We start from the raw sequence: 16,088 nt of genomic DNA on the forward strand, positions 1-16,088 counted from the left end.
AGAGGGGTGAGGGTGACTGAAAGCCCGCAATGAGCACACAAAGCAAGAGCGCTTACAAACTACTCCAAACAGTTGTTATATCAAAAATAGAAACACATTTATTTTAAGGCCTTTAAAACAATGACCGTAGCGAGAAAATCACAATATCACAATACTAAACAAGAACAAGGTGAAAAACAACAGCAAAAAGTTTAGGGGTTGCCACATGGAAGGAAAATTACCTACAATTACGAAATCTTTCCTAACAGTGCCCCTGTTGGATTATTAACAGTGACCGACACACTGTGCACACGTTTGGTCTCCAGATCCCTGGACCAGGAGTATGCATTTCACTAAAATAGTCTGCGGTCTTTTAACTCCATTCTAGTTATTGTTTGGTTGCAATGCGACTGTCGTCGCCTACTTCCTGCGTACTTGTCCCTCTCCTCTCAGGTTATCTCTAGGGGACGCAAGGCATATCCTGCAGCGCTTGAAACACAGCACACCTCTCCTCCTGCTAAGGGCTTTTTGCACATTCGCTCTGGAGAGCATATATTCAACAAAATTGGTGATCTTTCCATGACAGAATTGAGAGCATATATTCAACAGAATTGGTGATCTTTCCATGACAGAATTGAGAGCATATATTCAACAGAATTGGTGATCTTTCCATGACAGAATTGAGAGCATATATTCAACAGAATTGGTGATCTTTCCATGACAGAATTGCGCCCCCTTGCAATGGAAGCACAGCACGGATAAGTGGCAGGCACTGTAAGGGCTCCATTTCAGGGATTCTAGGCTACAGGCACAGGCCTGACCTTGGCTGTGGTGAGTCTATATGCACGCCTCCCTGTGTGGCCCTCCTTGATGGCTCCAACTTATCCTGAATGTCTGATCCTCCAACCAGAAAGATATTCACAATCTTCAATGGCACTCCAGAAACACTGCATAGATACTACTAACACGCCAAAACAGTGTGCCGAGGTCAGCCCAAAGAGGGTTGCGTGAGTAATATAATTGCGGGGTCAGGTTGCAACGAGAGATGCCTTGCCAAGGATTTTTGATGGTTTCATCCCATCTGCTTCCATTTGCCCATCGTTGTAATTTAGGGGCGCAGACCGATAAGTGATCCTTCCAAATGACGCACTTGAAAATGCACATATTATTAGTTCGAGTAAACTTCCTCTGAGCCGTATATTATAAGGATGTACATGCCTTTGAGATGTTCCACTGACATCATAAACCTCAGGACCGCAGGCATTCTTGCCCCGATGTGCATTTGTAGCTGGTTTTCTCCTAGTTTCCTGAGATTCTCCCACACAGCAATTGGGTCTCCCCTTTCGTTCGCAAATTTAATCTGCTGTAAATTGATGACAGCGGCAAGTCCACAAGCTTAATATGATTTGAACCGTGACATTTGAAATTAATCTGATACTAAAATTTGCATATTTGCACATTTTAGGAACTGCTTTTAAAAATGAGTTCTGGGTGGCTTATAGTTCATTTTTATTGAAATCTTGGGGCATTTCACATATTAAAACCGAAGCGCTGCATTGTTTGTTTACCTTGTAGGATTGAAGTTGCTTTCAGTTAAGATGTTATCTCAACTGCAGCCTCTGTCCAGAAACTTACAGCTCCCAGCAGTTGGTGTAGTTGCACACCAAGGTTCAAATCATATTAGAACTCCATAAACAAGACAGGTTCACATGGCCTGCCCCATGTTTCACCGCCTCCTGCTATAATCAACTGGAAAGGTCTTCTCCCATTGCTACTTCTGCCGAAAGACCTTGTCTATCCAGTGGTTGACTCTTTCTGTCCTACCACAAACTCCGGCCACGCCCACCATCCCAATATCGCACCTTTGTGCCCACAACAATTCAAAATACTCTCTTCTGATGTGGATACTTCAATGTAATTTCCCCTCGTGTAATCCAAACCCCCCTGTTAAAGTTTGCAATCTCAATGGCCTTTTACCACGTGCAGTCTGTATGCAGTGCATCCTAAAAATAAAATCACTAAATTGTAAATCTAATTGCGTTTTGAGAATGACCAAGAAAATGCAAGTGATGCGCACTTATCTTCAGAACAATACATTTTTCTCCTCGTTGCTTAATATTCTGATAAACTGACTAGAATGTTACTATTCACTAGATCAACCAACTCAGCCCCACTTTAATGATGTTTTCTGTTTTGGCTCACAGGTGACAGTGAACGCATGTATGGGTTTTACAAAGAGTAAACCTAGCTAATATTGCCTCACCTTTTCTTTAACTTCGCGGACCACAGTCCATGTACCCCAGGTGGGGGCACAGTGTGCCACTTTCCGGATAAGCCCTGGTGCTGTGGGTCCCCAGAGGTGCTAATTTGGAGCAGTACGAAAGCTTATTTACATTTGCGAATTAACCCCAAAGATGAAATAGTAGAGGTCTTGGAAAGATAGAATGTGATTGAGGATACTTACAGCATTCAATGGGGTTGGAGGACACTTGCAGTGAGAGGGTCCTCCCGTTGGGCTGTGGAATGTGAACGCGGAAGACCAGCCGCACCCTCGTGTTCTTCCGTCCAATATCGGTCTCTCCTTTCCGTAACTCAATGTCGGAATTGCGAAGTTTCAGTATTCCAGCACAGTCAATGCTGCTCAAAAGAAGAAAGAGAGGAGGCTTTCAACACAGTAATAAGCACAAGCAAGCGGCACTGACAAAACGACTAATCAGAACTACTGGCATGCTGGTCTACTTGGAGGAGCGCACGAGAAACCACAACACTTTGAGGTTATTTCTCTAAATCCTACTTGTAGATGTTGACTAGTGGAGTTGTAAAAAGAGGACTCAATTTTATCCCAAAATGTTCTACAGAAATTAACCTCTTGGCCAGAATGAGTTCCATGCTTTTCCACTCAGTGCTCAGGGTTACGGGCAAGAGTGTAACTAACTCCATGCGCCCTATTCTCAAACAGCAACTCAAAAGCGGCAATTCTAGCGCATGGTCGGGAAGTGTTTTCCCTGGGACTCTGACCTGCGGCCGCATTTAGTGAAAGGGATGACATGCCAATGCGATGCAAAGCGGCACAGAATGGCACATGCCTTTTCATAAAGCAGTTTAAATGGTATCGAGGCTTAGGCCAGGAGTCTGCAAGCATTGGCTTTCCAGATGTTTTACACCACAACTACCACCACACGATCCAGAATAGTCAATGGTGTGGTATCATGGGAGCCGTAGTGCAAAACCTCTGGAGAGCCTCAGGATGCAGACCCCATGCTTAAGTAAACCTAATCAGGAAAAATTAAAATCCGCTGAATTTTGGGGTGATTCGAGTTTTGCCAAATCACAGAAATTGAGTGATGAATCAGACATAATCACAGAAATTGAGTGTGATTAATCAGACATGTCCATCCAGGCCTGTCCTCACACCACTCTAGATATTGCAGAAATACCATGTCTAGTGTCTGCCGGGGAGGCATGAAAAAGCAAAAAGCATGCCCTGCATGGTTTTGCCAGACCCCCCATAGAGGAGTGAGGCAAGTTTAATGATATTGCTCAGCAAGACTCATGCTGTAAACAGAACAAATGCTATTTCTGGAACAGGTCCATCGGGAGTGGGTTTGCTCCTCGGCGGGCTCCCAAACTCCACAATCATTTTGCTTTGGGAGCCCCAGATGGTCCACACATCTCTGGGGGTCACCAAAATGTCCATGGGGGAAAAGGGTGGTTTGATCCACGTGTTTGTACAGGTCACTTTCCCAGAACCTTGCCCAGCCTAGTGGTGTCACTGCAGCGAGCACTTAATAAGCGCAGAGCACACAGTAGGTTAGGTGCAAAGATAAGTTATCATGCATAGAGTGGGCACAAGAGATAGACACATTGAAGAGACTATTACGGATAAAATAAGCACAAGGGTCTAATGATGGGAAAGATGCCGGAAGCAAAGGGTCTTAGGTGAGGTAGCTGCCTCCTCTGGCAAAGGTATGCATCGCTCATCCCTATTTGCAGGCTTGTCCCAATCAGCTTGAGACATTGGCTATTTGGCGGAAGAGTGATCAACCAGCTTCTCTTTGAGTGCATTGATATTGTTGATCAAGAGTAATTCATAATTGCAAGATCGAAGAAACAGGCATGCACACAAAGCCAAAGAAAATTGGGCATTCTGGCCTTTAATTTCTGAAATGAGAAGACATTTGTTGTATTTGTAATGTTAAAGTGCATCAGTGCTGAGCTGAGGACCCTGAAAAAATGTTTGGGTTACATAGAGAAGAGAGTAGATTTCCCTTTCCAAAACCACATTTACTGGAGTTCACACCAGGATGGGGAGCATGAGGAGAAGCCGCGCGGCCCGCGGACATACTTACATTGCTCTCATATTGTTCTCGGGCAAAAGTGGAATCTCTAGGACTTTGGTGTTGGAGAGAATGATCTCATGGCTAGTGGTGGACACCGTCTTCCCGGTAATCCGGTGGACCTGGTAGAAGGCGTGGGGTCTCAGGAGGCGGTCGTCGGCCGTCCCGATAAACAGCTGCACGGTCAGCGGCTCACTTTCTAGGTATCCATGTAGCTGGTGAGAACAGACAAATCAGCTCAGTGTGACTCACATCAAATGCTAAATACGAATTACATTTTTATCACCAGAAGTGTAAATCACCCAAAAACGTGCGAGAGGTGCAAAGCATAGCGCCCTTGCTTTGTCATGCAATCTCACTACAGTAAAAGGGCACGACTTGGTCTTTCCAGGGAGTTTGCTGAACCCATCTGAATGCTCCCAGGAATTTCCCCAGACACTGCTTTGGTGTTATGTTAATAGGCTTTTATACTGCGCCAAATCACCACAATAGTACCTACAGAGCAGCTAGGATTGTGTGTGGAGAGGTGCATTGTGCCACCAACAGGGGTATCTAGCCTGCTAAAGGAAAGAAAATGAGCGAGAGGAAGACATGGGGATGGGAAAGCTATGAACACAGGAAGGGGGGTGCAACAGGGGAGGAATGCCCAGTGGTAGCCTGGGTGCATGTAGTCTTGTTCCCATGGACCATAGGTCCAAATGCAGAAAGAAGGATATCTCCTAAATCACTGTGATAAATGGACTTTGTTTCCAAAGCGGGTTTGGAGGATTGGCGGTTAGTAGACACTGCAATGTTGGGTGGCATGAGGCAAAGGAGGACAGCATCGTTATGGGAAACGCACAAGAATCCTACAACCATCTTCATTTGACCCCTCTGTGCTCTAGAGCAGTGGTATTCAAACTGTGGGTCGCGACCCCCTAGGGGTCCGCGGGTGCATCCCAGTGGGGCCCTGAGAGCTCAGCATGAACATTTTTTTTTTTTTTTTTTTTTTTTTTAGATTGGAAGAAATGGGCAGGGGTGGCCCACATGGGCGGGCTGAAGCATGAAACTGTCTCAGGCAACAATGAAAAAGTGGCCCACAGTTGTAAATGGATATTCATTCCTTTAGTCACAGACTGGGCCTCATTACTACTATGGCGGACCAGTAACAACGGTGCTGGTAAGCTACCGGCACCGTTGCTACCGTTCCGCCATAGTAAGAGTTGTGCTCGTGGGTGCTTGACAGCCCCCGCCAGGTCTGACCTCAGCTCGTCGGATGCACCGGCACCGTTATTAACGGTGCCGGTGCATCCGAGCTCCCCCTTCCCATTTGAGCCATATGGGGCTCAAATGGGAATGGGGATCTACCGGCACCTTCGAAAGGGCAATTATCATGTCCGCCTAACTCGGCATGACCTAGTAATTGCCCATTCGCGGGTGCCAGACCCGGATGCAACTCCAGTGGCAGCCGTGCCGGTTTTACCGGCACAGCTACCGCCAGAGTAGTTATGAAGCCCACTGTTTCAATAGTACCCAAAGGGGTGCTTTGTGTTAAAATGTAAGTAAATTGTGATATATTCAGCAACAATGGTCAACATTACTAACTGCATAGTGGCCCCTCACCCATTATGGAGGAGCTAAGGAGCCAGCCCAGTGAAACAGTGAGCACTCCCTCAGCTGCTTTATCCAGCTAATGGAGTGCTCCTGGGCTGGCTGAACTGTCAAAGGGAAACACTGTTTCCCTTTGACAGTTCAGTTTAGTTCCCCAGCCGCACATGCTCACTGAGCCATGCAAGTGCTGGGGCGTTTTGCTTCGCCAGCATTGCATAGCTCATTGGAAATGCTGGCTGGGGCACTGCATGTCTGTATGTCCGAGGGGGAGCTCCTGCGCCTCGTCGCACATACGGACAGAGCAGCTGGAGCAGCACCCACACACAGGCCAATGCAGAAGGTACGTTTATGTTCATTGTTTTTATTTAAACATGTGTATGGATGCGTTATGAGTGAGTGTATGGTGATGGATGCTCATGTGAATGATAGAGTGATTGCTGTATGAATGTGCAGCGCCTTGCATATACACATAATCCTGTTCATTGTGTTAGGACCAGTGGGGCCCAGGGGACAGGGATGGTATCTTTTTACCGGACATCTATCATTCAAAACCCTCTGCCTTGTCCACAAGGCTTTCTGGGGCCTCGGCCCAAAATACCTTCAGCTATTCCTCCGCAAATACCTCCCCTCTCGAGCTCTTCACTCCTCTACCTCCAACTCCCTCAGGGTCAGTCGTTTATCAAAGAAACGAGCTGGGGGTAGATCTCCGTCTTCGGCTGGGGCCTCCCTCTGGAACAGCGCCCTGCCACTCTAAAACTTGAGGAGAACCATCTTTCTTCCTGCACTTATCAGACCTACCCTGTCTGCTGCCTTAAACGTAGCACTTGCAAATTGCTGGCTGCACTACCACTGTTTGTTGCCTTTATTATTTATTTATTGTTATTTATCTGTTTCTCCTCTGCTTCGCACTTTCCACTTCTCCCCCCTTCCATGCACTTTTCCCCTCACACTTGCGCGTTCTCAATGTCACTGGGCCTAGTAAGATCGCTGTTTTATTCTCCTCTGTTCCCCTCCCTTGCCTTGTCACGCTCTGAAACACTTGTGTACGAGCGCGATAGAAATAAAATATCAATGCCTGCCCCCTGGACTCCCAGCAACAATTGCAAACTGTTTGGCTATTTACCCATTTTTTGTTAAAAGTATGCTCTACAATGCAACATTTTAACCTATTATTTAAAAAAAAATTCACAAGGGGAAACCCCCCCGAACCTCCCCTTAATGCCCCTCCACTTAAAAAAGATTCACCAGCCGCCACTGGCCCTCAGACTGTGTTGGGAACGGGATGGGGGAACCGAGGGACTATGGTGGGAGCACAATGGGCAGGAACCATGGGATAGTGATGGGAGCAGAGTGGGGAGAGCCCTGGGTGTGTGATGGGGTGGGGAGAGACCAGCGACTGGGTAGGAGTGGGATGAGGGAGCCCAGCGACTTTGATGGGAGCAGGTGACGGCGCGCAATATATACTGTCCATTTGGCATTTCTGGGGGGTCCCGACCTGCCCAAATTTTGCTCAGGGGGGCCCTGGCCAAAAAAGTTTGAAGACCACTGCTCTAGAGGGACTGCTAATGGAAACCTGTGACCAAGCATTCTATGCTCGTGTATTCCAGGCTCGCTGCACCCATACATGTCGGAATCCACTGATGTTACCCAAATGAAAATAACGAACGAAATGTTACCGAACAAATAACGAAAAATAAATATACAGGCGGTGGGGATAAAGGGTTAAAATGTGTGGGGGTGGGGTTACAATCATGGGGAAACAGGTCTTCAGAGGAGGGCCCCACCCCCAATTTAAAAAAAAGATATTTATTTTTCCTGTAGCATTTCATTCGATCAAATTATTTTCGGTAACATCACAGGGAACCACATATGACACCGCGAGCTGCAGCTCATAGACAGAAGCTGCAGCTCATAGACAGAAGTAGGCTCTTGGGTTTTCAGTGTAGCCAATGAAGCCATTCCAATGGAAAGGACTTATCTATATCTCATTTCTAAGTTTCTTGTTTCTGCTGCAGCGTTATAGAGTGTTTTGGGTCGGGTGAGAAATCGAAAGGTTTAAGTTCTTGAGCACAGGTGGGGCTGATGTACTTCACCAGGGGGGATCGAGGGTGGGGGTGGTATTCGAGGGATAAGAGGTGGGAGGGTGCTGTTTGTAAGAGGTCAGTGGGAGAGGCGGGTACATTGCTAGCATTCATTTTCCTTCACCCGCATCTCTTTTAGTTTCTCGATCTGTGGCGTGGACTCGGCTGCATAGTGAAAGGGCTGCCTGCAGGGATCAGCATCTCGGATTAAGAAAGAAAAGGAAAGGCGGGGCAGCGACGTGAATGCTAGCAATATATGCCCGCCTCTGTTACTCACCTCTTACAAAAAGGACCTGCCACTTCTTGAGTAACAGAGGTGAGAGGGGGGGACGGGAGTTTTCATTTCACTTCCCCCACCTCTCCTTTTGTTTCATAATTTGCTGCGCTGACCCCTGCAGGCAGCCCTTTCCCCACACGTATCTCCTGTCTTGTGAAAGGGTCAAATGCATGGGTCAGTGCTATTGCGGGGGTAAAAGAGAAGGATAAATAAAGGCATACATTTTGTGGCGATTACCTGGTATAACAATCCTGACTTGTGGATAAAACAGTTCAGTGGGTTATTCGCCTTGCTGCCGAGATCTGTTTGACCTGTGTAGAGTGGAATCCAATTCCCAGTGGGTGTATCACACCTTTCCACACTGAATGAACAACCCACAGGCATAACACAACTGGCTATTCACAGTTCCTTTAAACTACGGGGACATGGTAGAGCAGCCGTAGGCAAATGCTCGTAGGTATTATAGTACCAAGCATGAGTTGTGGTGATCCTCTTCCCAAGTAAGACATTAAATGAGATTTAGATCAAACACCGCAGCCAAGCCAGTGTCCGGAATACGCCGGCACTAGGATCCGGTGTGCTCTGAAGCATCCGGCTGCGCTGTGAAGTAGAATTCAATATGTACTTCACTAAGGGGAACAATCTCCCAGTTCTGCTTACTTCTGTTCCCTAACACTGTTAACAGGGCGCCCCCTGGGGCAAAGACACGACTAAGCAGCCACCTCGGGCGCCATCCGTAGGGGGCGTAAGATGACTCCCATATGCAATCAACAAGGGTTGCCTCTGTTCTGGAAGTGATGATGGAGTTGCCACTTCATCTATTTCAGCAAAAATGTTTGCACTTGCTCTGTTAACTGTGCCCACATCACTAGACCTTGCAACCATAACCTTAAAAAAACTCAACCCCAAGAGGAAACATCGAGCTGCCAAAGACAACTGTCTTCACGCAAAAATGAGTGGGTGGGTGAGTTGATGAGTGACTGAGTGGGTGAATTGGTGAGAGAGGGAGTGGGTGGATGGGTGACTGACTGAGAGTGGGTGGGTGACTGAGTGAGTGAACAGGTGGTGGTTGAGAGAGTTAGTGACAGTGGGTGAATTGATGAGAGTGAATGAGTGAGTAGGTGAGTGAGTGGGAGATTTAGTGAGTGAATTGGTGAGTGAGCAAACTAGTGTGTGGGCAACTGGGTGAGTGGGTGAGCAAGGGAGGGAGTGCGTGTGCATAAATTCCCCTTCCCTTGGAATCACTTCAGGCCATCCAGTATACGGTTATTAAAGTACACAAAGGCCCGCTTCACTGCGCGAAGCTTCTAATCTCTGTGCTTGCTCATACATATTCAGTTACACTACTTTGAAGGAACCTGCTTATAACTTGCATGCATCTACAATCACATTTTCATTTGCACTAATTACTTGCACCTGCATAAAGAAAGGTCTGTACAAGCATCATATTCAGGCTGAGTTGCCATGGGTAAAATAAAAAATAAAAGCCTTTACCACGGTGCACACCAGGTTCTGATCATTGTAAATTGGAAGCAGCAGTGTAAATAAACACTGCCTTAAGCCTGCATACAGTTTATGAATCTGCATAAATCAGCGTTGGGCTGAATGCGTGCAAGACAAGGCGACACAAACTATTAAAAAGGGGTGCAGGGCCAGCAGCGTCTACAAACAATGGCGGTAGAGCTTAGCTGGCGCAGGGGAGACCCCATGCCAAGCTCAAATTGGAAAAATAAAATGAATATAATTTTGTTAATTGAGAAGGTGGGAGAAGCTGGGTAAACAGAGCTATTGTAAGGAGAAGAAAGGCACTTAAGAGACTTTCGCAATAAGGTCAATAATGGCAATTTGGCACAGCTAGGGCTGGCAACCCAGAATTAAATCTTATACTGGACACATAAAGGCGATGCCACTCAGCAGTTAATCTGTTGCACCCAGTTCATCACGCTTTCCCCCCTATAACCAACTTCTGGTAATTATGCCGCCCGGTGGACAGGATCAGAACTGCACTCAAAGTTGCCCTTAAAAGGCGAAGTCTAGGGACTGCGGATGTCCCTTGCGCACAGGTCTGACCCGGGAAGGCCTGCGCCCCTTGCAAACATTGCTCTCCGAAATGAATGAATGTTGATGGCCAAGCTATAAGCCTGTTGTCCCGGCTGAGCTAAGGACGGCAGGTGGGCATGGGTAATTGAAGCGGGCCTTGTGGCGGTGACAGCTCAGTCTAGAGTAGGGCTTCAAGTGAACAGGTTGCAATGAAGCATTCAGGTGAAACTGGAGTCTATTGGGTCATCCTTACAGAACGTGTGTAGGGTAGCCCAAGCGTCTCACCTGCAACTCGCCTTGGCAAGGACGGGCTTTTAGAAAGCCACGCTTACAGCCGTGGAATTGTAATTAGTTATTTATAAAGCGCTTATCATCCAGAGGCTTCTAAGCGCGCATCCGGGGATCGAACCTGTCTTGCTCTGCGTCGTCTTGCTTCCAAGACGAGCGCGCTGCCCCTGAGCTATCCTGACAAGAATGAGCTTGAGTCCCTTTCTCCAGCGGGAATCCTAAAATGCCATTATGGAAAGACATTAAAGAAGGAATGCGGTAGCAGGAAAGACTAACTGAAGAACAAACTACTACGGGAAAAGACGTGCCCTCTTCCGGAATTGGCTATGGACTGGAGTTTGAACCCCATGTGTATATGTATGAAGTGTATCGCGTCCGAGCTGATCATCTTCTTGGCTGATGTGTAAATCTAAAGGTTGAAGAGTGATTGAGCGCCGCTCGTCAGCTTGCGTTTGCGGCACGAGGATGTGGAGGACACCTTGAAGGCACCTTGATGGCGCATAAAGATGGCGCGTGGAGGATAGGGTGACCTACAAAAGACCTCAGCTTCTCAAAGCTAGCTGCAAGACAGGAGGTCTGGGCTCCTATTCATGTGGCGCATAGTCAGCCTTGCATGGACTTCCATCCTGAAGGATAGAAATCAAAAGTTGACGGGCAAGAGCTACAAGCATTGTGTGGGTGGCAGGCATCAAGCAGGAATGAGGTGCTACGTCTGGGCAACGAGGAGCGAGCACACAATGGGCCTCATTACGAGGTTGGAGGTAGCCATGGCCTCGTTCCGACTCCGCCCTGGTGAATGGAGCAATTACCGGTCCATTCCAAGGTTGGCGGGACCGGTAATTCCCCATTCACCAGGGCCATTCCCCATTCCCATTGAGCCCCCATAGGGCTCAATGGGAATGGGGAAGGCGCTAATAACGGTACCGCAAATTGCAGTACTGTTATTAGCTCTAGAGTCTCTTTGCGGGTCCCGTCCTTAACGCCTGAAAAAACCAGGCGTTAAAGAAGGACCAGCAAAGGGAACTCATATTAGGGCGGTAAGGGATTACCCGCACCGGTGCCCTTACCGGTGCCGGTAATCCCTTACCGCCCACCTCGTAATGAGGCCCAATGTATCGCCAATTTAAATCTTGCATGAGACTCAAACTATAGTACCTCAAGCCAGTTGCATGAGTCCCACTGTACTTTAAATGTTGTCTATTTGTGCCCTAATAATTCTGCATTCACATTCCAAGCACACACGTGTTAAACACTCATAGACATGTTTATACGGTACCAGCTGGCCTCAGGAGTCAAAGGAAGCTCCTGGTATGTCTTGGTGTCAAGCTGCCAAGGCTCTTCTAGACTACAAGCAGGAGCAAATATCTGAGCAATTTTCATCCCCGCCTACTCCACATTGATTGCGGTTATGTTACTGGATGGACAGCCGCAAGCAAAATGCTATCGATTCTGATCTCAGGGTCCAAAAAAAGGTGGGATGGGGAACATCTTGCTTATTTGAAAATAGCACAGCTGAGGTATTGCCAGTAACCACCACAGTTGCCTTAGGGCAGGGCAACGTTTGGCTCTCCAGATGTTTGGAACTACATCTCCCATCAGCCTTAACCAGCATTGTCAATGGTGAGGGATCATGGGAGTTGTAGTCCAAACCATCTGGAGAGCCAAAGGTTGCAGACCCCTGCTTTAGGATGAACAGTCTGAGGGAACAGGTTGAGTGAGGAGAATATGACGGACTGGTTAGCACCTTCCTGGCCGCTTTGGACCGGAAGCTTTGGTTCTCAAGGTATCCCATGTCTGGAAGCAGCAACACTGGAACCTAAGAGCGAAATGTTATGGACGTCTGATGAGTGGGTGCCTGGAGGAGAACGTTTCTCAGGAAAGTGTCTATTAAGTCCTATCAATAAAAAGTAGCAGGGAGCACAGGATGTGCCTGCAACTCCTTCCTATGCAGACTCTGGCTTCACTCTCACTGGGAAGGGAGCTTATTCCACAGGGTCCTCCTCGTTCAGCTGAGGCACTGCCCCATGCAGACAAATCAGTGATGTCACTGTGCCGATGTTTATATTCTATTTCTGCAGGCAGGCGCAGACTGGCCTATAGGGCAATAGGGCAATGCCCGAACCAAAAATGCAAAATGCTAGTGTTGGCCTGTTTTTTTTGTCTAAGTGGGCCAGTTTGATAGGTTACTTCACCATGGCGCTAGTTGCTTTGACCAGTGTTGGTGAATACATATTCTTTAAAATGCACAATTTGCAGCACATGCTATCAACAAAAAAAAACTCTGCCTTGGGTACTATTCACACAGCCTGTCCCAAAAGGGGTGCACTGCCATTCACAACTGTGGGCCACTTTTTCAGTAGTGCCCGAGACAATTTTATGGCGCAGTCCAACCCTGTTTGCCAGACACCCAACTAAAAGCAAAAACAAACTATATCCGTGCAGGTATATAGGACGAGGCCTGTGATTTCGCCACACCTGGAGATAACCACAAGGTCCCCGCTTCGATATAATTTGCTTTCTCAGCATTCACGTCCATTTCTTTAAGGGGCCTTAAATAGATGGCAGTGCTTGGAAGAATTCATCAAGTGTGACATTTAAGGTGTATACCGATAGTTGAAGCCCTACCTCACAAAAATGGCCTTCAACTAGTTGCATGTCACCACTTTCAACGCTCGTTAACCCGGAAATGTTTGCGGATCAAGACCCCATATACCACCCAGCCCTCTACATCACCCCAAAAAACAGAAATATTTGTTTTTCATTTCCATTGCGAGAGCCCCATTACTCGGTCGCGGTGTACTGGAGCCCAGTCAGGAAATAGGGCATGTTATAGTGTACGGTGGGGAACGTCAGCCACTTGATCTCCATTAAGGGGCATTTTTTGAGGGCCTTATTGGTGAACCCCAAACATTTCCAGACACATTTCTGGATAGGTTCCCAGGTCTGCACAGCCCCGCTTTGGATGGTTTGCATTACCCCCACTTTAGCTTGAGCAGCTATAGTTCTAGGGTCTACTGCGTCAGGGGGAAAGGACAGTTGTCCCTGACGGGACACCGTACCTGGGCGTGGAGCAAAGCGGCCAATGCATGTACAGGAGTAAATGATGGGCCCAGCTCTTGCAGCGTTATTATGGGGCCCGTTGGGAAACCATAAACTTCGAAGCCACCTCCCCAACAATGAAAATAGGTGGCTTATGCATGCCTTGCGCATTCACCATGTTTAGACATGTGTGAACTTGAAAGGCGAGGTTATTACTTTGCCTGGTTGTATAGAGCTTTTGCACAATGATAGTGTGCCTTCAAATATTACAGTGTCGCCCCCCCCAATCCTCACTGCATTTGTAGCAGTCACTCAGACAAACTAGGCTCCCTGAGTCCAATTCTACCCCACATCAAGCTTAAATAAATATGTTTACATAGAATCACTCAAAACAATCTAATGACTAAAACTCGACCCGAAATAAATTTTAAAAAATGACACAGCAAACTTGTGGGGCGAAAAAATTATGTCGATTTGATATTATAGCTTCTCTCTGGTGGTCTCATCTACAACAACCTTCCAAACGCCAGGTGCTTAGAAGCTGCAGCCCAGGGTTAGGTGACACTGGGTTTTAGCTGTGGAAATGGCCGCCAACACCACGACCTTGTATTTTGCCTTCGCTTCGAAGTAGTAAACAAGGGCTGTGCTGGCAAAGGGGTGTCCATTAAAGTGAGGTTTGATGTCGCCCATGGCATCAGACCCTAGCTTTAGCGCTGTTTCAGACATGGGATGGCTGTGAACAGTGCCATTACATCGTATAGTCAACTCAAGCACTAAAAACACCAGCGACCGTGGGACCTCATCGCACGGTCCCCTCTATGACCATCTCAAAGAGAATAAAAGGCGGAAAGTACATGCACTCAGCAGTTAACAAAAATATAGATGCGCAAATAGGGATGAGAGGGCAAGTATCCAAAACAAGGTTTAACACTAATGTCACATGGGCCGATTCACAAAGAAGTTACTCTGACTTACCCCTGGCCTTAACCTGAAGAGGAACATTACATGCCCAAGGCAGTTTCCATGAGTAACTCCGTCTTACTTCGTATTTACACCTAGCATAACGACAACCTGGCAATAACCCAAACATGACCAGGAGCAGCTCTGATGTACTCCTGCCTTACATCTAGTAAGTCAGCAGAAAGTTGCTCTACGAATCAAACAGCCTGCTCGCAGTTTAGCTCAGGAGTAACTCAGTTACTGAAAGTGACTTCTTGGTGAATCAGACTCATTCATTGCTACCAGCACTGTAAGGAACATTTTTTAAAAGACGGTTGATCACTCAGATGAAATATTGGGGAAGGCGTTTTTTTTTCGAAGAAAATAAATTTGATAGGAGTTCTAATGAGGTAATTCATAAACCCACTATGACTTTTTGGAGGCAACACCCCCAGGGCATTTTAGAACATATTACACAGGAGTACGTGGAGCCTCTTGGATAGGTTTCTGACTTTGGGGTGATGAGGTGTGGGTGCTAATGCCAACTTCCTTACTCGACCATATTGTGGGGTCCTAGGAATATCACTTCAACTCCCTGGGCCATATTTCCACAACGTCCCAAAGGGGGTGGGAGGGCGTCAGCAAGCACCTCAAAGCCAGAATTAAGCGCTGCACACTGCACTGCAACATAGGAGCACCCAAAGGCAGTTTGGGGGAGGCAGGCTGCAGACCCTGTCTGGGTATGAGAAATAATCAGACGTTCGGGTGAGTGCTCCTTTGGATGTGGCCGGGGAGCGCCGAGGACAGGTCTACAAGTTCACTATGCAAATGCTACACACCTGAGCCGCAGCCTCACATACAAATTGGACTCTGCAATACACGGTGACACAACCGCCCGGCCGGCTGCGGACGTATCACACGGGAGACTATTGCCCAAGAAAGATACAGTTCTCGCGCGCGGCTTCGCGTGTCCTGGCACTAATCGCTCGTGAGGTAAAATTTGCCATCGCTCTGTTAATGTGAGAATCTATTTCTGGGCGTCGCCAACACACCTTCAGCGCGTGCCCTTCGGTTTATACTACGCATATAAATGGCCTGCTTTTATTATTGGCCCCGATGCCCAGGGATCCGGTTAATCGCGCGCTGCCAGATTTCACTTGCTGGGCGCGCGGAACCCGAGCCCAGGGCTAAGAGCTTGGGCCAAGGAACAGCCCATCTCTATGGAGACTGGAGCAAGCTCAACACGGCAGGTTAGTCAGGGCATTTTTGCAGACACCTAAAACGAGCAGAGGTAAAGCGCGCACCTCTGTAGCACCAGTGATGCAGCAGGCCACCTGCTGTTGAGTGGTCACTCACTGATGGGTGGGGTTGGAAATTGGGTCCCCTCACACAAATGTATCCTTATTTTAATGCAGTGCAGACGGGGTAAGCCTCATCACCTGGTCTTCCACAGCAGCTGATGTGTTCTGGCTAGGGACCTCTTTAGAGACTGAAATCATTTTTCATAAAGAAGCAGGA

At 47.5% G+C, this 16,088-nt stretch overlaps 1 protein-coding gene across 5 annotated transcripts in view; it reads right to left on the minus strand.

The window, feature by feature from the left end:
• The window catches only part of NFATC1 (nuclear factor of activated T cells 1), a 497,899-nt gene that overhangs the window by 308,280 nt on the left and 173,531 nt on the right, over positions 1-16,088 (minus strand). For all 5 annotated transcript variants that reach the window (XM_069620652.1, XM_069620650.1, XM_069620653.1 and 2 more), the window contains exons 4-5: positions 4,329-4,531; positions 2,444-2,616 (exon numbers count right to left, since the gene is read on the minus strand). In XM_069620652.1, coding sequence (XP_069476753.1) covers positions 2,444-2,616; positions 4,329-4,531 — 376 coding nt within the window. The remainder of the gene's footprint in view (positions 1-2,443; positions 2,617-4,328; positions 4,532-16,088) is intronic.

The sequence above is a fragment of the Ambystoma mexicanum genome, chromosome 5q (genome assembly GCF_040938575.1).
Source record: "Ambystoma mexicanum isolate Mex_15411 chromosome 5q, UKY_AmexF1_1, whole genome shotgun sequence".
NCBI lineage: Eukaryota > Metazoa > Chordata > Amphibia > Caudata > Ambystomatidae > Ambystoma > Ambystoma mexicanum.